The sequence below is a fragment of the Sardina pilchardus genome, chromosome 23, assembly GCF_963854185.1.
Source record: "Sardina pilchardus chromosome 23, fSarPil1.1, whole genome shotgun sequence".
NCBI lineage: Eukaryota > Metazoa > Chordata > Actinopteri > Clupeiformes > Clupeidae > Sardina > Sardina pilchardus.
In genome coordinates, this window is record NC_085016.1 from 29187512 (window position 1) to 29210293 (window position 22782).

Sequence of the window (22782 nt, forward strand, 5' to 3'; positions counted from 1 at the left end):
TTATATTGCATTTTACATTTTTACCATGGGGTAAAAAATTACTGGTTATAAGTTAAGTTGATGTGGACTCGGGGGTGGAGTGGCCCCCGGGGACGAAACAATATTTTTCCGTAAAAGTCCACTGGGGCTACCAAGTTTCATGGGAATCGTTGACCAAAAATTCGATGAAAACAAAAAAAAAAAAAACTTTGACGACAACTATATGACTGCTTCGCTAGCTATGCTAGCGGCGGTCATAATGAGAGATGCTAGCACCATGGATGAGTTTCCTCTCTCACTCTGAGAACAAAGTCTCCACTTCACAAGCATCTACATACACCAAACTTTTCAGTCTTATACCTAACCATGTTTGGAAGGTTTTTATAGAGGGATTTGTTAATATATTATTCTTAGCCTGATTAATATGACATTTTATTCCAAAAAACATAAATAGATTTTTAGGCTGGTAGTATTTTCTGATTTACTGAATAACTCAACGAGATATGCATAATTCCCATAGTAAAATACTTTGCATCTCTTATGTCAACAAAGTGAAAAGTAAAAATAATTGAAACTGGCTTTATCCAATGTTAAAGGAATAGTTCGGAATTTTGGACATAGGACCTCATTTCCAACTTTACCGAGGTGATATAGGTCGGTGGAAACCGTTTTTATCGCGTTTAACCCCTTTCTTCAGTTGCAGCGTTCCCCTTTGCTAACGCTGGTTGTGAGCTAACGCATTTCAACGGTAACATCAGTCTGACATCAACAGTCTTACTCACTCCACAGCACACCCGAGACAAGTCAATTAAAACGTCAGACTATCGATATACATGTCCGTGTTGATAGAATAATTTTAGAAATAAAACTAACCTTGCAACTCAATGATTTATTACATTTTGAGGGAATAGTTTCTCAATATCAATCCGCCACTGCCATACAGGGAACAAAGTAGGCTATTGCAATGCAATGCAAGGTTAGTTTTATTTCTAACATTGTTCTATCAACACAGGCATGTGCATCGATAGTCTGATGTTATAATTTATTTGTTTCGGGTGTTCTGTGTAGTGTTTTCAGTGGCAGGCTGGATGTTACCGTTGACTTGCGTTATCTCGGCACCAGGTTAGCACGAGATGAACGCTGCAACTCAAGGAAGGGCAGAAATTCACTGAAAATGGTCTTCACCGACCTACATCACCCCGACTAAGATGGAAATGAGGTCCTATGTCCAAAATTCCGAACTATTGCGTTAAGATTTTATCTTTTAAGTTTTATGCAAATCAGCACATATTTAATTACATCATACCTAATTTGCATATTCAAACATTACATTTCAGAAAACTTGTAATACATTTATTTTTCATATTGATCTAAGTAATCAACTGGTGAAGTTTCATAGTGATATCTGCTTGTTATTTTTTTTTTTTCCCTATTCACCTGTAGTATATCCGCCTTATACTCAACACATACACAATATACAAAATTGCCCAAGGGATATCACCGGGCACCCTCTTAAATCTTAGAGGTACCCCTAGCAGAGCCTTCTGCTTGTCTCACCTGCTGTCATATAAAGCACTATTAACCCAATTCCACTCCCTGATTTCAGAAGAATATAATATGTATTATTATATACATGATGATACATTACATTTCGCAGACACTTAAATAATATTAATGTTGATGTATTAATACATTTCTTGGGCAGAGTATTGGAGCACTAGGTTTCCAGTGTTTTCACCAGCGGACCCTGTCCGCCGCCACAGCAGCCAAAGCACAGATCACATGTTTTGCTGCGGCCATGATGATCCTTATCCTGGGCATTCCATCTGTGTTGATAGGAGCAGTGGCTGTGTCTACAGGTTTGGGCTTTTTATATTGCTGAACATTAGGCCAATGTTTTTTTTCTGATTTCAGATCACATTACAGTATATGTCTCATTAAGATTTGCATGTATGCCACCACTTAATGTACTGTACACTGATGTTTCTCCATCATATTCCTCTAATCTGTGTGATCGACAATACACACCTTTTTACCAAATTCAGCTAATTGGTCCTGACGTACAGCTGTGTTCACTGCGTTCATAAATCTCTTAAAGTGTAAGTCCGGTGAAAATGGACAAAAATGTGTTTCTCTGAATAAAAATACATCAACTAAGCTGTGGAAGAAGTATCTTTTGTTGATCACGCACTACAGAGCTAACACGGGCAAAAGCTAGCCCCTGTTTGTTGCGAGTTACGAGTGGCAGACAGTAGGCTAGTCCAGGCTGCGTTGTTAGCTTACATTGCCGTGACATTGCGTGTAGCCTACATAGCTTATTCATATCTCCGTAGCCTACGCTATGTCTATGCATTAGCCTAATGTAGTGATGGCCGAGTAACTTTGTGTGGAGATGTGTGAGGGAGGGAGAGAGACAGCGCACGTGTTGCTACAGCCAAAAATCGCAAACAGTGGATTGACATGAGGCTATGAGCCATACACTTTCTAAATCGCATTTTTAAACCTCTAACATTGCTCAAAACAGCGGCAAACCTTCAAAATTTCTGAGGAAGCCAAGTGACGAATGCATATGTGGCAGGACCAAGCCACTTGTTATTCAACTTCCCCAAGTCCCAAAATTCTACTGGGTTCCCCCCCCAACAGGTCACTCAATTGAATGAATGGGAAGAGATGCAATACATTACATTTATTACATTCAGACATAGACCATTTTGTTAGGACACAGAATCAGTATGGCAATAGCAACAGAGCCTCCAGAGGCAAAAGTGCAGCAGTGCAAGGCACCCTCAAGTTTAGTCTTTCTACAGCACGGCAAACTGTACAAAGTCAATGACCCGGTAGACACACACACACACACACACACACACACACAATATAGAATGTAAAACCAAAACAACAAATAAGAGGGCACAGCAAAACTACTATACTAGACAAGAGGCCCACATGTAACCCTTACTGCCCCCTAGATGGAAATTTGCCACATCAGTACTGATTACATGTTCAGCAAAATAAAAGAAACTAAAGAGATTTTAAATAAAACCCAACTTAGACAATACAGAAAACAACCAAACTGACACACAGCTAACCAATCAGGCAACACCATTGGATGCAAGTTACACTAAGCACATACACTTAGGGATGTGGCGCTCGAAGCTGACGTTTCGGAAGAGTGTCGAGCTTCCGAAGCGCAAGTGTTTCGGACAGTGTTTCGAAACGTGGTTCAAAAACGCCTGTGTCACGTGACCACAGGCTTCGTGGTGTTTCACTCTGGTTTCTAGCGCGCGAGCTACCTGACAGCTGGTTAAACTAAAACACAAAGCCCCAAAATGCTTAAAAGCCATTCGAACACTGAATAGAGGTATGCTTTGAAATATAAATAAAATCCCCAGGTGTTGCAAATAGCAGAGAATGCCAAAATGTGCTAAGTGAAAACATATTATACGACTGAATTCAGTCAACAAGCTATAAATCGCGCCTGACAGGAATTGAACCCGGGTCAACAGATTGATAGGCGAGAGAGTTATAGCCCTGCGCCATTATTTGATTTCAGTTCAGAAGGACAATATCCTATTCGTCACACATGGGATTTGTTTAATCATCGTGTTGGTGAAACGCAAAACATTCATAGCGCCACTAGATGCCACAGTGGAAGTTAAACAAATATACGGGGAGTTGTTAATAAAATGCCATTTTTTTTTCTGGCGAAATTTCAAAACAACACAATGTAAGGTAGCTTGTCTACGGGGAATCGAACTCCAGTCGCCAGCATTGATGGCACGCAACTACGCCATGAGCCACATTACTAGTATCGTTACCTAAATTAAAATGACGGCTATTTATATTCTCTGTCTGAAACAGTGGAGCTTCAGCGTCAAAATGTGATGTTGTGAGTAAACTGGCTACTAGATGTCAGCATGGAGATGCACGTTTCAGATTGTTTCGAAACCTCGACACAATTCCGGCGCAATTGCTTCGAACGCTTCGTTGTTTCACAAAGCCTCGTTCTGCCCATCCCTACATACACTCTCATTCTAAGCAGGCATACACAAACTCACAGACAACAAACGCTGCCCAAGCAACAAGCACACCAATCACCCAGCAGTAGGAAGCAATGAGCAGTGGGATAGCAGCAGATGAGTTGAGTGACGCAGCTGAGACCAATTATCATGCCAGTCGGTGCGTTAGCAAGCAGCAGGAAGGACCAGCCCCCAGTTTCCGGCCGGCAGCAAGTAGACTGGCGAAGTAGCCTATAATAGCAAAGCAGCAAAGCAGCAACCGACCAACTTCCTGTGGTGCCACGTTTCAAGCCCACACTCCGAAGTTATGATCCTCCCATGGAACACCCTTTAGCACGGGAAGGTGAGACAAATCACCAAGCCCAGTTTCCACTATTGAGGCTCTTGACGAGTTCCCCAAAAGCCGGCCAGACTACACGTCTGCCACTAACGTGTGCTTCAGTTCATGTCCCCTCCATTCACAAACATGCATGCCCTTTAAAAGCAAGTGTCAGGAACCTAAACACCTGATGGACATAATTGGTGCCCCCACCCCACCAATTAGGTCTCGTCCTATCACACATATTTGTTTGTTTGTTAATTTGATTAGGAGGGCGGCGGGGGGGGGGCCATGCATAGCAACACTAACAAAATAGACTGGACGAGGGACATTGGTGACTGCAACACGCGGATTGTTAGTGCGCTCGACTCCTGATCCGAGGTGCTGCTAGTTCGCGGGTTCGAGTCTGGACGTGTGCAGGGCTGGACCGCGGGGGTTCTACACAACGCAGGTTACATTGGTGCGGTGACCCAGATCGTGAGTGAGGTTTAGGAGGGTGAGTGTAACGGATGCCAGCTAGTTAGCTGTGCTTGTCGAACGTTAGTAAACCTCACTTCTTGACGCCTCAAGAGCGCTGCTGGCATGAAAGCTAGTAGCCTGGATTTTTAGCTGGATTGTTAGCGCGCTCGACTCCCGATCCGTGGTGCTGCTGTTTTGCGGGTTCGAGTCCTGCCGTGTGCAAGGCTGGACCACGGGGGTTCCACACAGCGCAGGTTACATTTACAGTCTTCTGTTATAAACGTTGGGTTCATGAACTAAGTTGTTGGTGCTTTGTTCTATGTGTAGACACCTAGAGCAAGCTGCTGACGAGGTTTGGCGCTGTTATGAGCATTGCTAGTGGTTTAAAAATGAGATTTTGAAAGTGTGTGGCTCGTAGCCCCATGCTAATCTGTTTGTGATTTTGGGCAGTAGGTTTTGCCCGTGCTAGCTCTGTAGTGTGTGATCAATGAAAAAAACTTCTTCCACAGCTAGTTTGTATTAACTCAGAAAAACACATTTTTCTCCATTTTCGCTGGACACTTTTTTGGTGTTTACTCTGACTGATGGATTGCTTTTTTAGCCCTGTGATAATGTCTCCATGCATGCCGACAGATTGGAATCAAACTGATTATGGTGCCCCTTCTCCGTACGAGCGTGGAGAAGCATATGGAATCCTGCCTATCTGTTTGCAGTACCTTGCTCCCTCCTACATCTCCATATTTGGGATAGCAGCAGTTGCAGCAGCAGTTATGTCCTCCACAGATTCAGGGCTCCTCTCCAGCACATCCATGTTCTCCAAAAACATCTACAAGAACATTAGAACACAGGTTTGCAAAGTTACTTCTGTCCTACTAAAAAAAATCACTCCCTAAATCAGTTTGAATGATAAACTACCTCTTGATCAATGTGCCTCTACTGTGGTTTAAGATTAAGGATTTACTGTACATTAATGTGTGTATAATTATTGTAAATTGTAAGAATGTATTGTACATAGACCCTACAAATATCAACAGAGCAGTCACAGCAGAAAACAAATGTGTTAAGTGTTTTAAATGTTTGTCCACAGGCTTCAGATAGAGAGATACTGTGGGTGATCCGGATAGCTGTTGTTGTGACTGGCGTGGTTGGAACCGCTCTGACTTTTCTTAATAACAGTATTTTGGGGTTCTGGGTTCTCGGAGCTGATATTGGATATTGTGTCCTCCTCCCTCAGCTAATTTGCGTCCTCTTCTGCCCGGCCTCCAATGGTTACGGGGCAGGTGTTGCTTACTTCCTGGGTGCATTGCTAAGGATGTTGAGTGGAGAGCCTCTGTTAGGCCTCCCACCAGTTATCCACTTTCCAGGTGGTGAAATAGTTGATGGTGTTTATATGCAGCGAGCACCTGTCCGAACAATAGCCATGCTCTTCACACTGGTCTCCATCCTCTTTTTCTCTTACCTCTTCACTCAACTATTCCGCTATGGAATAATGCCACAAGCGCTGGATGTCCTAGAAGTCAGCAGGGTCATGACACCAAGAGTGGGTCAAGCAAGAAGGAAGGCTGAAGGAAACAGACTGATGTTGCCACTATCTGGCTCTAGCACTGTAAAAGAGAGTGAAGTTGAAGAAAGTGCACAGTTGTAGTGTGCCCAGGCAAGATGGAAAAGTGTGTTTTTCATTTTATGTCATATCTTGTTCAAAGTACATCTAACCATCTATATGCCAATTGTAATAGAATAACCTTATGAGAAGTACAGAATCTATTGTAAATTAAAATGTTTCTACATTTTTTGAAATATGTAATTTATTTTTGGCATTTCCTTTCAAAGGACAATGGGGTCGGGGGTAGATTCAGAATTTTTTACATTTCATCCACTGCCAGTTTATTGATATGGACACCTTTCAATATTGTCCAATTCTCATCCCCTCTGTGGATACTCGATATGAAAATAAATTGATGATTTTAAGCTAAATGCCATGAAGTCCCATACTCCCTCACAATGCGGTATTCGAGTACATTTGATGAAAATGTGTCTCTCAAATACCTCATATTGTATATTACCTGGGAATTGTATGTAATGATTTATTTGTATAATTAAAAAATGTAAGCAATATATTTGTATGCAGTTTCAGTGTTATTATAGCGTTTTTGTCAACCCGTTCACAGTCTTAGTGGGCAGCCGTGGTGTACTGGTTAGGGCTTCGGGCTTGTAACCGGAGGGTTGCCGTTTCGATCCCCAACCAGTCCACCACGGCTGAAGTGCCCTTGAGCAAGGCACCTAACCCCTCACTGCTCCCCGAGCACTGGTTGGGTGGCTCACTGCTCTGGGTTAGAGTGTGATTCACCTCATTTCACTAATTCGGTTAAATTGGGTTAAATGACGGGATCAAAAAAGTATTCAATTCAATTCAGACTGCAACATAAATGTACAGTGTACAATTACGCATACATGTACAGTATAGTATACAGTAGGGAGAAAATGTAAAATGTATTTGATACCATGCTAAAGTTGCCAAAAAAGTCATCATCAAATCATCATTTGACCATTGATCTTAATGCCTTAATTAAAAAAAATATAGTAAAAATCAAACCGCTAAGGACACCAATTTTCTTTGTGGTGTATCGTGCCATAGCTAGAGATTGACATGGTGCTTTTTCCAGTGGGCCTATTAGCCTGTTTGATTTGCATTATGAGCATCAAACAGGCTAATAGGCCTACTGGAAAAGCTCCCTTCCAATCTCTAGCTATGGTGAAGGGTGTGTGATGATGTGGGGCTATTTTAATTCCAACGGGCAAGGGAACTTCATCAGGATGCATAATATCCTGGATCCATGTAATAGCTGGCCTTTAAAAATATAGGGTTACATAGGGGGTCAAATACTTCCTTCCCCCTAGCATTTAGGAAGAACATTTATTTATTTATGATACATTCTTCAATCACAAAGAGAATTAGTGTACTGGTCGGTTTTATTTCTACCATTTTTTGTAATTAAGACATTAAGATCAATTGTCACATGATGATTTTATATTCCTCTTTTTATAGGCAACTTTAGCATGGTATCAAATACATTTTCTCCCCACTGTATATCCTTTTTTGATCCCATGAGGGAAATTCGTTCTCTGCATTTAACCCTATTTAACCGAATTAGTGAACACACACAGCACACAGTGAGGAGAATCACACACTAACCCAGAGCAGTGAGCTGCCTGCCCAACCAGCGGTGCTCGGGGAGCAGTGAGGGGTTAGGTGCCTTACTCAAGGGCACTTCAGCCTTGGACTGGTTGGGGATCGAACCGGCAACCCTCCGGTAGGCCAAGGCTGCCCCTGACAACAGGTTACAATTTTAATATTTATTAATATGAAGCAATGCTAATAAAAACAACATAACGGGGAGATTGCTCTGTCGCTACCTTAGCCACTAAAAAAAAAAAAGAAATGCTTTTAAACTCGCATTGAGACGAATGCGTCACATGACTTCTTACTCCCCACTGCTGCAGTATGTCATCAGCACCTCCCCCCCCTTGTGAAATCAGACATAATCCTTTGTTTATACTGTATGAAAATGACCATTTCCAAAAATGTATATATGATTACAAAAGAACAAAGACAGTATGCCCACAAAGTTTGATGATAATGTTTTACTCATGCTCTGATTTGTGACAAGAAAAGGAAGAATTGACACGTTCAAAATTATTAGCCCCCAGACCATTAATAGTCAATAGTCTAACCCTTTATTTGCTTCAACTGACAACAACTTCTTTGAATAGTCTTTTACTACTGTAGGTTGACACATACTTTATCTCTTAAGCACTCTTTAGCTCCAGCTAGTCCAAACTGCATGGTTTTCTTGCATGGACTCTTGCTTTAAGCATGTGCCACAGATTCTCAATGGGGTTGAGGTCTGGTCTCTGTGTAGGCCATTCCAGCATCTTGATTTTGGTATCCTTTAGGGCGTTATAGACCACTTTTCACTATGCTTTAGGTTATTCTTATTATGCTGAAGGACTTGGTGGCGACCTAAGCCTAGACTTATGCTGCATTCCAGACCTTATCCAAACAAGTGGGAGGTGGGACCTACCCTACCTGAAAGGTTCTACCTCCCACTTCAAAGCGTTCCAAGCATTTTGGAGTGGGAGGTTTAGAAAACATGGGTGACCGACGTACTGTAACGTTAGCATACCGTCGTAACGTTAGCATATTAGGCTAGGCTAACTGTATAACTTTATAACGTTACTTTCACAATACGTTGTATTCTTTGTTGACACAATTTTAAGTCATAATATGAAGAACAAGTTAATTACCGTGTCTAAAACAACCCTACCCTAAAGTTTATAGCGTATTCCTTGAAGTTACCCCGCACGGAACATGTCTCCATGGGCGCCGCCATAATCCTCCCACTTCATTTTGTTGAGGTCGGGGCAGGTTGAGCTCATACGAGTTTGCGAGTAGGAGCTCCCACTTCGACAGGCGTTCCAGTGCATCTTTCGTAGTTGGAGGTAGGATAAATCCCACATCCCACTAGTTTAAATGCTGTCTGGAATGCACCATAAGAGCAGACGTCTTGATGTTATCGCTCAAAAGGTCAACATAATCTTTCTTTTTCATGATCCCATGCACCCAAACAAGGCTCCCTGAGAAAAACAGCCCCATAACATGATGCTCCCACCACCATGCTTCACTGTGGGAACTGTATTTTTATGGTTGTAGGCCTTGCCCTTTTTCACCAAGGCAACATCCATGTCCCCAAACAGCTCCAGTTTAATGCCATTAGACCAGGGGTCGGCAACCTGCGGCTCTGGAGCCGCATGCGGCTCTTTAGCACCACCCTGGTGGCTCCCTAGAGCGTCTTCAAAAATGTATGAAAATGAATGGGGGAATTTTTGTTTGTTTGTTTTAATATGGTTTCTGTATGAGGACAAACATTCTTAACGTTTTCCAATGTTGTAAAAATGTGCATAATAAATATTAAAGTTAAACATTTCTGTCAACGAAGATTTGATAGCCTGCGACACACGTTTCAGGGCGGCGCCGTGCCAGGCAGGTGGCTGTAAACCTATGGTTGTAAACAAACCGGCGGGTGTGTCAGCATGGGCCATGCCATGGAAAAGAGAAAGATAGCCGATAAGATCAGAGAATTTAAGGCAGAATGGACCGAATCATTTGCTTTCATTGCCATTGCGGAAGGATTGCCTGCATGTTTGCTTTGTAATGAGAAGTTGGCGAACGACAAAAAGAGAAAGACATTTAGAAAGACATTTTCAGGGAAGGCATGCTACATTTGCAGCCGACTACCCAGTTGGGACTGAGAGAAAAAGTGCGATTGCAGTAGCCTACTTCTGGAGAAATTTTGTTGCAACCTGAGAGATATTAAAACGTGGAAAACAACGGTTCACGGATGGTGATTACACGAAGTTGAACTTAGAGCACCATAGCGGAGTAGTCACGTGGTGTGTCATTCTCTCCGAGATGAGCTGCAGGGAAAAACATTTAATCATGAAAGCTCATAATATGTAGCCTCGTTGTAGCCTAGGCTACTTAGTCATTTTGATAGTAGGCTAATATAGATAATATACACGTACAGCCTGTGTTGCCTTCATATAAGGCTTACATAAGGCTTTTCATTTTTTGCGGCTCCAGACAGATCTGTTTTTTGTTTTTTTGGTCCAAAATGGCTCTTTGAACATTTTGGGTCGCCGACCCCTGCATTAGACCAAAGGACAGTTTTCCAAAATTTTAGCTTTTAAATGTGCATGGGCAAAGTTCAGTATGACTTTGAAGTGCCCCTTTTGGAGTAATGTTTTTTTTCTCAGCCAATGACCTTGGAGGCCTCCACAAAAAAAAGCCCTCGAGGTCAGCAACTATCATTTTGGCGGATGTGTGGGGATGCTAACATCCCTGATGATTTTTCTCTCTATAGATTCAGATATTTGCATTTTCATCCACACCTAGGTTTGTTATGCATAAACTTGAAACTCTTTGAACTTTACTGATGCCTTGCACAGCTGTTCTACAGACTGTGAAGCATCTATAATTTACAGTATAGCCTTTCCCCATAGTATAGGCCTCAATGATTTTCTTTCTAAGGTCCAGACAGATTTCCTTCCTCTTCAGCATGCCTGTAAAGGCAGTCCCCTCTCAGACAGGCATTCAAGTGCCTGTAGGCCTGTTCCTTGAAGTATTCAGGTAAAACAATCAATGCTGATTGGATGTTCAGGTGTTGTCTGGACACTAACTGACTGCAAAGGTGCGGCTTGAAAGGTGACAGGTTGGTCGTGTGTGTTTAAAGGCAAAAATGGGGGGCTAATAATTTTGAGACAGAAAACAGTGAGGACCCAGGCGATTTTCCTGTGGTGGCAAAACTAGAGAGCGAGAGTGAACCAAGCTCCAGGCTTCCTGGACCTAGGACCCTTTCCAGAGGTAAAAGCACCTTCATTCCCCCTCACAAAAGAAATGCATCCATAGACACATACTGCAGACTAGTGGAGAAAGACATTTCCCTCCTATTGGGTAAAAAGAGGGAATATGAGGTGGGTAACAACTTGACTAAGGACCAGAGGATGGAACTGAACACTATAAAAAATTACAAGTCAGTGGTGATCCAGAGCGCTGATAAGGGTGGTGCTATTGTCACCTTGGACCGGGCAGCATATGAGGGGGATATACAGAGACAATTGAGTAATACTACTTTCAGAAATTAAATCGCAATCCCACACAGGAGTTCAAGCAGCGCATCAGGAGGAAGTTGGATTCCTTCCTGGAAATGGGAGAAATTACAAAACAAAAACACGCTTTTATGGTAGTAGACTTTCCTGTCACTCCTGTCCTATACTCTCCCAAAAATCCATAAAATCTAGAAAGATACACCTCCGGGACGGCCCATTGTGGCAGCCATTGGCTCTTTAACAGAAAAAAAATTATAGATAGATAGATAGATATAGATAGATACTTTATTGAACCCCAAGGGGAAATTCAAGAAGAAAATTAAGAAAATTGCAGCATTCGTGGACTATTTTCTCCAACCACTTGTCACCTCTCTCCCATCCTATGTTAAAGACTCTGGAGTTCATCAAAATGATTCAATCCATCCAATTAACAGATGACCTCTGCTTCTTAGTGACCACGGACATTGAGTCTCTTTATACCAACGTACCCTTTGAAGGGGGGCTTAGGGCAGTAGAATTCTTCTTAAATCAGCGTTCAAGCTGCACTCCAAGTACCTCCTGCTTTGTGGAGCTCATTGAAATTGTTCTTACAACTATTTTCTCTCTAGCTCTGACTTCTACCTCCAGGTGTCAGGTACGAGCATGGGAGCAAAAATGGCCCCAAGTTTTGCATCTCTATACTGCGGACTCCATAATCCTAAATCAACTATGCAACCCATACCTCTCAATTTCCAACTGGAGGAGGTATATTGATGACATTTTTTCATTTGGACAGGCTCTGAGGCTCAACTAGGGATGGGAATCGAAAACCGGTTCTCGTTCAGAACCGGTTCCCCATGTTTAGATTCCTTGGAATCGCTTGGCAGTTTTGCAAACGATTCCCTTATCGATTCCAATGGGCACGAAGGACGTTGCCACGCAGGTTGCGTAGCTTACGCAAGATACGCAACGTCCGTGGCGTCGTCGAGTTCAGCGCAGCCGACTGCCATGGATGCAGCACAAATGGGTTTACACCCGAAAGGATGACAACAGGGCAAGTACAAAGCAAAGTGGATATTTCTTCAACAGGAGAATGTGCAGAAACATTTCCGTAGGCTACAGTGAGTTCTATGACTTTGTAAGTAGGCTACACCGAACCAAAAGAAGAAATCAATCAGTGGTTGCGCAATGACATGTAGCCTATCGATGCATGACAAACACACACAACTTCATAAGGCTAATGCAGAAAAGTATACACCAGCGTTCAATGCCCATTGCCCAATCAGTCTCAAATGATAGTTAGTTTAAATAAGTTAGGTTATTAAGTTAGGCTACATTTGACGTTAGAGCACAAATGCAGTCCAAAACTGAAAGCACTCGGAGGGCGCAAACCTCCGCCAGCACCTCTGCAAAAGGGTTTAGCAGTAGCTAAACTTCATAATGATTATGATAAATGATATAGCCTAATAATAATAATAGCCTAATAAGTAATAGGCTAAAGGCTTACATTTAAAGAATCAAAGAAAGAAAGCTGAATAGCCGCCTTGGCAGAAACAGGCAAATTGAGCGGACTGGTGCGATAGCCATAAGTCCTCCTCTCTTGGTCTCTTTGTGTAGGCTAGGCCTATATGCAAGGGCAATCAAGAAGCAACAGAACAAGAAAAAAGGTATTGTTTTTATCATGTGTCTTTATCTATTTGATGGAATGAGTAGGCTTTAGGCTAAGCCCGTGAACGCAAAGCAGATAAAACTTGCGGTCTTTATGCAACGTGTGTTGGCAGCCAAAATAATATTGCAAACGTTGCTTACAATCCTTAAATTATGACCCGAAATTATATTTAACTGAAATAAATAAGAGCTCTTCATAATATTTTATATTGTTGATTAGTTGGTTTGATATTGTTGTCAATTAAAAGCCTACACCATGGGTTTCCAACACACTCGCTTGCCGCCCCGTTCTGAGGCTGAAGCAGGAGACGACATTTAAACACAATTGGAGGCATTCCAGCCAACGTATTTAATTAAAAGTAGGCTAAATCATGCATAGGCTACCTAAATACTCAATATAGGCTACTTGGCTAATGCCTACTGATCAAGGTTTCCATAAGCCTACAGCACCCATATTCAATGAATGAATGAAAGCGGCGCTCTGTCTCGTAATAAACAGCAGGTGGAAATACCGACACTGTTTCAACTACATGAAACGCAATCGTGATGCATCAAATACCCCCGAGCTTTCAGTGGTCATCAGTCACAACATTTAGCAATATAAGCAAACTGTCCAAAATTAATTAAATCCCAAATCAAATTGAAAATCTTTCGATTTTGATAGCCTACCGGTAGGCCTACATGTCTCACAATGAAACACGCAGACGGCCTGTCCCCAGTGCACGTCTGCCCCAAATAAAGTCCTCTGCTTTGTGCAGCCTAAGCAAATAAAATAATCTAGCCATAATTTGAGGATATATGGTATAGTTTAGCATAGACCTTTGAAATTATAGAGGTTTGGTTTAGCATAGTACCTACTTTTAAACAAACACTTTTTTTCTGTTTCACCGTTCATGTTAGTGCCATTTGCCTAGTTGTAAGCACCTGCTATTTAACAGTTAACATTAAATGAACGCAACCATCTCATGCATTTAATTTAGAAGATGACTGTGACAAGGGGCAGACTGGCTCAGAGGCTGGCAGTACATGTCTTAAGCCTACCTTACACTGACAAGATTTGGGAAAGATTCTTGAAAGATTGTAGTCTTTTAACGAATGCCCCTCATTCAGACTTTACTCAAAAGACTACAGTCTTTCAATAATCTTTCCCAAATCTTGTCAGTGTAAGGTAGGCTTTAGTCTACCTCTAGCCTCTCTTTTCACTTCTGAACTGAACTAAAGTTGATGCTACTTGATCGATTTGTTATTTTCTCCAAATGAGAGAATCGATAAGAGAATCGATAAAGAACCGAATCGTTTCGCAGAATCGAAAATGGAATCGGAATCGGAAAAATCTTATCAATTCCCATCCCTAGGCTCAACTAAAACAATTCCATGAGTTTATCAACACTAGCAGTCAACATTTGAAATTCACAGTGGAATATAACATGCACATTAACTTTTTAGACATTGTTATACGTACAGAGACTCTAACAGACTTGGCTCTAACCTGTACCGTAAGACAGAAACTATATTCTTCATGGTCAATCTTTCCACCCTATTCCACTTAAGAGGAGTCTGCCCTGGTCTCAATTTAGTAGAGTTGGCAGGATTTGTAGTTCTGATGGTGATTTCCAAGCCCAGGCAGCTGACCTGGAACAACGTTTTCAACAGAGACAATATAAACATGAATGGATTACACAAGCACGTAGTCGCTTTGATAATGTGACTCAAACTGATTAACTCAGCAACACCAGATCCAGAACATCTGAGTCTAGAGTAAATTGTATTGTCCAATACTCACCTCTTGGCAGAGAGTTTGAATCCATCACTAAGAGACATTGCCATATTATTGACTCTGATCCAGCACTCAAATGTTTTACCACACCACCTGGCATTATGTACAAGAGAGCACCCAATCTCAAAAACATGTTGGTGAGAAGTCATCTCCCGCCACTGACTTCTCCACATTTTTTACAGTCTATTCCCGGTGGTAATTACAGATGTGGCAATTGCCCTCAATGCAATTTCACACATAAAACTACCACATGCAATCACCCACGTACAGGAAAATCTTGATTATGATATCATATGATATCAAATGTGTGATCACCGGTAACACTAAGAATGTAATTTACTTGTCCGTGCGGCTTGGGCTATGTTGGAAAAACGACCAGATCACTGAAGACAAAAATCTCAGAACATAGATCAAAAATTTGCCACCATGACCCCAAAAGCCCAGTAGCGGTGCATTTCACTCAAGCCTGCCATAATGTATCCACTCTCAGATATTGTGGCATTCAACTGGTAAAACAGCCCATCCGCGGAGGAGATGTCAACTGTCTGCTACTTAAAAGAGAAGTATTTTGGATCTATAACCTGGACACTTTAGCTCCAAAGGGGTTGAATGAGGACTTAATTTGAGGCCATTTCTGTAATATAACTTTGCACATTTGTAAATATTGTGGTATTGTGTTGCTGACTTCATGTGACATTTATGTACAGTACCTACCTTTCCATTGCAGTGGATTGACTATTATTTCTAGGCCATCAATTGGTGTTGCACATTGTTGTGGTATGCTTTACTAATTCTGTCTTTATTTTGTTTCTTGTTTCTGATTCTTGTTTACTAATTGTTATTTTCTCTTAATTTCCATTTTTTTTTTTTTTCATCTAGTATCACTACTTCATATACACATGTATAGTGGTAGAGGCACCTTTACAATTTCTTATACTGTTTTTCTATGATGTAATGCCATTTTTACATAATTGATCACATGTCTAATGATGGGTGTATATACTGTATGGAGGTGTGTCTCCCCACATGTTTTATGTCTGAAATGTTGTATGTGATGATTCCATTAAAAAAATTGAGGAGCATTTTCTGGTGTGCAGACTTCTCTCTCCTTTTCTATGCTTGTCTGTCCAGCACCCAGTTTTTAATCGTTTTTTGGATGTGCGTGCGGTTTTGACCACCCCACTTTTCACACAATTTGAGATTAAGTATTCCTAATAATAATACTAACACTCCAAAATGCACCAGATAGTACATAATAACACTGGTAAATGTTTGATTTTTTTAATTTTATCTGGGATGAAACTTAGGGAGACGATTCGATTCGATAAGACGATTCGATTCGTATCGATTCATAAAGCTACGATACGATTCAAAGACGATGCGGTTTAATACAGCACAATTCAGTGCGATTCGATACAATGCAGTAATAGGCCCCAAAATGCAACATAGTTCTTAATCTCATTTTATTTTCCATACTGCAGTTTGAACATGGCCAAATGCCTCTAAACGAAATCACTCGGCCAATTAATAGAGATACATTCATATCACCCTATAACCTACTTAGCTGCTGAACAAATCACAATAGTTATGTGATGTACTGTAGCTCTTGGGTAAAGAGTGTCTGTCTGGATTACCTTTCATAAGCTACTAACACACGTTGTGAGAAGCGCGTTCAACACATCAACAACAATGACAGGTAGCCTAAAATACCCTCTCTCCTCAGTCAACTTTCAGACGTGCACCGAACATACAGTAACGCCAGTGATCCACTAGCACGCCTACTCATTCGCTATACACTAATCCAGCGAAACACGGAAGTAACACAAAACCGCCATTACTGCATGACTGGCTGCTAAGAAATTAGCCGGTTGGTTTCATAGGCGGCTGTTGCAGAGGTTAGCTGTCATTAATACACGTCTTAATACCTTATGTTGTTAATAAACTACCTTCATTGGTAAGTTTTGGCACAGTCTGACATCATTGATCCAATGTTCCCTTTCACCTGACATTTTTTTTCATGAGCGGGATCTCTTGTTAGACATTCTTTGACAGGATGCTTTCATTGAAAAGCACAGGCAAGTGTCACTCGTCACACTCGCAGGCACGCAGTAATGGCGATATTCAAGATGGCAGCGCCCATAAAGTTCGCGCTGGATTAGTGTATAGAGCTCCACAGTCCCGCCCCTCCTCCGAGAGAGGTGCTTGTCTGGTAGAAAATTTCTCATTCATTTCTCCCATTGACTTCTGGAAAAATCTGGATATAAAGAGTTTTAGACCATGCCTTAGGCTAACCAGCTACGATGTGACTCATAAGCATATAACTTGTAATTTCGAGTGAAAAAATGAACAGAAAATTTTAAAAAAGCGAAAGGTACAAGACTGTACATATCTTAAATTCCTAGTTAGAGAACTCAAATCCCATGATGCTTTGCAAACGTACACACATTTCCAACATTTGCAGCCTAACGATAGTTTAACATGGTTCCATATTAATCTGAGAAAAGAAGATGATTACTTCCTACCGTTTCCATTGAGTAAATTCAACCTTCAAGATGAGAAAACTGTTCTTTTTCGGAAGACCACACATCGGTCCTGACAGCCCTGCAGCCATTTTAAGTTTTGAAGTTCCAGCGAGACGCTAGCCGGACGATAAGCTGCATTCACATACGTCGCTACTCGCCCATCTCTGAGCGAGAACTGTCAATGTAAAGTGAATGTGTTCTAGCTGAATGTGGCCAGGACAGGCGATGCGAGGACTAGCGATGCGATGTGGGCGGGTACGAAGTTAAAATAATTTTAACTTCCAGCGATGCGAGTGAAGCGAGTACCAGATCAGAATGTAGAATAGAGATGATTGACAGTTAACGGAAGCGAGGAGCGATGTGCGAGTAGCGACGTATGTGAATGCCCCTATAGGCGCTGGAAAAGTTGAGTACAGTTTGTTTGGGATTGCCATGGCAACGGCGATCTCTACCAATCAAAGGCTCTGCTTTCACCAGTTTTACACGGTAGGGTGTTGGGTAGTGTAGCACTCTCTTGTTAAATCGTGAATAAAACATTGTTTTCTCAAAAACAAGGATGATGCCGCGTTAACTTTTGACATCTATATGAGCCGGTATAATCGCTTAGTCACATCGTAGCTGGTTTTAAGTCTACCATGGACGGTTACGATTTTATGGCTTATTCTCCAGTTGTCAATGGAGAAATTGTATTGGATTTTTACTTCCGGACAAGGCTGTGGGCGGGACTGTGGAGCTCTATGCTACCCTCCCTGTAGACGCTTTGGTAGGCGTTCCCTTTTTAATGGGTGGAAACAGGACAGGTAGGCTACAGCGAGTAGTAGCCTGGGCTACGACCAACCAAAAGCTAAATTATTGGCCAACTCGTAGCTGTAATTTCCCACTGAAAACCAAATTGCTACCAGTCTAATCTGAACAAATGCACAATTAGGCCTACTGTAGTTTCGTCAACTTCAGACAGTTACACTCACCATCATCATAATATCCACAATCATCTTCCTCCATGCTTCATTGCACATTAGGCCTATGTGTTTTTTTGTCGGATATGATGGCAAATGATTTACTGGCGGTAAAGCCAAGACTACCGGAAAATGCAATGTTGTTGAACGTCGACAGCGACCTGCTCTATTGGATACTCGCCTCGCGATGTGCTCGCGATGGACGGATTCATTTGCATAAAGTTGGGGATTGCTGAAGTTTTCTGACGCACCACAACCGCAGCTCTCGTACCCAGAATGCTATGTGGGATGCGAATTCGCTTCTCATTGAAATTAATGGGGATAGTGCGATGCGGAATTTCTTCTTGCGCATTTCTTCCAAGTGACAGGAAATGTCTATACATTCTTCAAAATGGAGTGGAGGCATAAATGCATTGAATATGAGGCTAGTTGTTGCAAAACTGAGCTCTTGGTGTTTCCAGCAAAAACAGCCATTCCCCAACAGATGAACATCCAGCTTGATTCATCCTCATTGACTCCAACTAGATCGGCACGTAACTTGGGTGTCATAATTGATGACCAACTTACTTTCTCTGAGCATGTTGCCTCAATTGCAAAGTCATGTCGGTATACCCTGTACAACATTAGGAAGATCAGACCTTATCTGACACAAGATTCCACTCAGCTTCTTGTACAGGCAATGGTTATCTCCAAGCTGGACTACTGCAATTCCCTGTTAGCTGGCCTACCTGCTTGCGTATTAAGACCACTACAGTTGATTCAGAATGCTGCAGCACGACTGGTCTTCAATCAGCCAAAGAGGACACATGTAACCCCTCTCCTAGTTACTCTCCACTGGCTCCCTATAGTAGCCAGAATTAAATTTAAATCTCTCACTCTGGCCTATAGGACACTGACTGGATCTGCTCCTAGCTACTTCAGTTCTTTGATCAAGATGTACATTCCCAACCGCCCATTGCGATCTTCTGAGGAGCGTCTGTTATGTCGACAAACCATTCATGCTAGGTCAAACTGTAGATCCTATTCTTCAGTGGTTCCGTGTTGGTGGAATGAGTTGCCCAGTGCTCTCCGTTCCAGCAACAGTTTTGGATCTTTCAAGAGGGGTCTTAAAGGGATAATCCGGAGTGAAATGCACTTTAGATCAATTTTTCGGACTATTGGGAGTACGTACGTTGAGTTGACACCAAAATCATGTCATTCGGATGTATTTTGAGAAAGTTCGAGCTCACCGTTTTTAGCCAAAACTCGTTAGCCTGGAAGTGACTCGGGCATGTCCTTTCGCCGCTACAAAACGCTATTTTTATACCTCTTTTACTGTTCCAAACAACACTACACTTGCGTGGTAGTGAGTAGAGGGTCCCTAAAGCCAAACCGAAGTATCCCCACGTCTTTATGTGGTCGGATAGAGAGTCCAGAATGAATTTAATCGAGTCAGTACCTTTCCGGAAATGGCGCTGCTGCAGCTAGCAACGCTGAAACAACACTTTATTAACATTTCCGGAAAGGTACGGACTCGATTAAATTCATTCTGGACTCTCTATCCGACCACATAAAGACGTGGGGATACTTCGGTTTGGCTTTAGGGATCCTCTACTCACTACCACGTAAGTGTAGTGTTGTTTGGAACAGTAGAAGAGGTATAAAAATAGCGTTTTGTAGCGGCGAAAGGACATGCCTCAGTCACTTCCAGGCTAACGAGTTTTGGCTAAAAACGGTGAGCTCGAACTTTCTCAAAATACATCCGAATGACATGATTTTGGTGTCAACTCAACGTATGTACTCCCAATAGTCCGAAAAAATGATCTAAAGTGCATTTCACTCCGGATTATCCCTTTAAGGCATATTTGTTTAATATGCACTTAGTCTTTTGAGCGTTTGTTATGTGTTATGGTTTGTATAATAGTATTGTTTTGTTATAATTTGTCCATTGTTAGAATTTGACATTTATTCTGCTATTGTCCTTAAATTTAGCCATACCCTATAGTTATTGTTATTATATAATTAACTGAGTGACTTATTTGATTGCTATTCTCATTTCATTGTTTTATTTCTCATTAGGTTAGTGCTTAATTGATTGTTTTATTGATAATATTGCTATTCTCCTTTTTTGTAATTGTTCACTGTTATTTAATTTGTATTGTTATTTATTTGTATGTCGCTTTGGACAAAGGCGTCTGCTAAATAACCATAACCATAACCATAACCATAACTTAATGATGGGCCACTGTTTTTCAATGTTGTGCCATCTTTGAATGGTCTTTTATGTGAGCTCTTTGCACTGAAAATAATACTTAAAACTGGTAAACTACTTGTATTTGTTGTTAGGGAGTCTATGTTAAAAATGCATTTGAGTATGAAAAAAATGAAATGAATGTATGTTGGTTCAATAAACATACATACATATACAGTATACACATATTTCGGTCTTATTCAGAATTATTTTGCAGCTTCTCTCATATCAGATGTGCGGAAGTGCGCAGCCACACTTGACCCTCTGATGGTGATGATAAAAAAATGTGTCATGAAAGTTGCCCATCCCTGATGTAAATACTGTATGTACTTTGGCCTTAATATTGATTCCCACTCAATTATTGTAGTATAAGCGTTTTTTTTTTTTAACTTACAGCAATTTGGGCAGAGGCCACCACCCTTGATGAATTGCGTTTTTTTTGGACACCCTGGACCCAGTCCTCATCAATAAGTGCTGCTCTGTTGTTCTTACACTTCAGGTCAGTGAAACATGCACTGCAGGTTTTCCTATTCGCCTGCTGACGAACCTGGCAGCTTGGACAGGGCCTAAATTTTGGCTTTGGCATTCTGAAAAATACACACACACAAAATATAAACATGGAATATCATACAAGGGTACAAACGCACATATGGAAGAAAGACAGAGCTAGTTAAAATATTAGCATCTGTCATACACTAGTTGGCTATGCTTAACTTATCATTATTCTAACATTATCACAGGTAGTACTAGCTCTGGATGTTTGCAAGTTGGCTAATGACTCAAGTGCAAAAAATGTACAATGCCATATTTGAATACTGACATTCCTCACAAAAGTGAAGTTTGGTAACTTCATTCCAACAGCATTCACAGCTAATACAGACTGGCCTAGACTGGCCTCCTGCACATTTCACTTGGTGCAATAACTAGTTATCATATGCCAGTCTCTATCCATGAAATTGCTACAGTGTGCTTAAAATTACAAAAAATAAACCCAAATCTATATTCTCTGATTCCAACCTGTACACTTTCAGTGGATTGTAGGGATATTCACAACCACCACTCAGAGGGAGTAGGGGGGGAGAGGGAGAAGGAGGAGAGAAAGAGAGAGGGAGAGAGAGAGGGAGAGAGAGAGAGAGAGAGAGAGAGAGAGAAATAACAAGACAATAAACAATACAAAAAGTAAAAGTAAGTCAAAGTACCTTTTTCTCTGTTAGGCTGTATGGATAAAGGAACCTACAGAGAAAGAGAAGAACAAATCAAAATAGAATAGATCACCAAACTATTACAACATGAATGACTGCCCAAGAACCACTTCAAACCGTTAATGTTGAGCTGGTGCATAAATGAGGTACAAACGTGTAACACTATACAGTATGTAAGTTGTCACAAATATCTGTAGCAGCTACGTCCAAATAATGATCAATGAACTAGCATCAAGTGCTCTAGTAAGCTGATCTAGCTAGCTAGCTGGCTAGCTACTTTGCATTTAATTTTGATGCAACAAAGAGTTATACTATGTCAGTGTCTTTATAATACAGTACTTACAGTGGGGTTCGACATCAACAAATACGACAATAAGTTTTTTTAAACTTCATTTTGGACGTGTAAATGCTTATTAATTTCCCTTGCTTATTTGACAGTTCTACTTACCGTGGAATCGCGCAGGGCAATGGTGTCTAGCTTCGTCGCACACAGTGACGCGTTGCACAAAATAGCGCAAAAATATAAAAGTTAATAAAAAAGTACAGTCTTAATATTTTATATCGCTCCTCAAAATTGGAAAAGAATCAGCACAAACGTCTGAGTGAGGGAAAAGCGGGTTTAAGATGCCTTTACATTGAAACACATCGCTTCCCAGAATGCATCTATTTGCAAAAGAACGTCATTTAACCTGGATAGGCTTGGGATGGCCAGCAGCAATGTTATGCAGTCGGTTTATAATCGATAAAGATCTATAAAAGTCGGCTATTATTTTTTTAAGCCGAGGGTATACCTTCCACTTCCGACACCTTTGGGGGCCTGAGACTGAATCCAGATATTATTTTGTAATTGAGTGATCAGATAATTATTTGACACCGCAAATATGCAGTCCTGTAAGTCCAGTAATTATATATATATTTTTAAAGGCGTGATAGCGATTGGTTTCTGCCCACGAAAATGTATGTTTCCAGCCCAGGCAAATCGCTGGATGGTTAACCCCCTTTCGTCAAA

At 41.3% G+C, this 22782-nt stretch overlaps 1 protein-coding gene and 1 long non-coding RNA gene across 2 annotated transcripts in view; one reads left to right on the forward strand and one right to left on the reverse strand.

Moving 5' to 3' along the window:
• Positions 1-6888, forward strand: part of LOC134070959 (high affinity choline transporter 1-like) — a 54315-nt gene extending 47427 nt beyond the window's left edge. The window contains exons 6-8 of the mRNA XM_062527507.1: positions 1685-1838; positions 5407-5621; positions 5861-6888. Coding sequence (XP_062383491.1) covers positions 1685-1838; positions 5407-5621; positions 5861-6418 — 927 coding nt within the window. The 3' untranslated portion in view covers positions 6419-6888. The remainder of the gene's footprint in view (positions 1-1684; positions 1839-5406; positions 5622-5860) is intronic.
• A 7581-nt stretch (positions 6889-14469) lies between these two features.
• On the reverse strand, positions 14470-21045 carry LOC134071415 (uncharacterized). The gene is made up of 3 exons (XR_009937069.1): positions 20966-21045; positions 14870-14956; positions 14470-14718 (listed from the first exon to the last, which is right to left on the reverse strand). It is a non-coding gene; the product is annotated as an uncharacterized LOC134071415 (long non-coding RNA).
• Positions 21046-22782: the final 1737 nt, after the last annotated feature.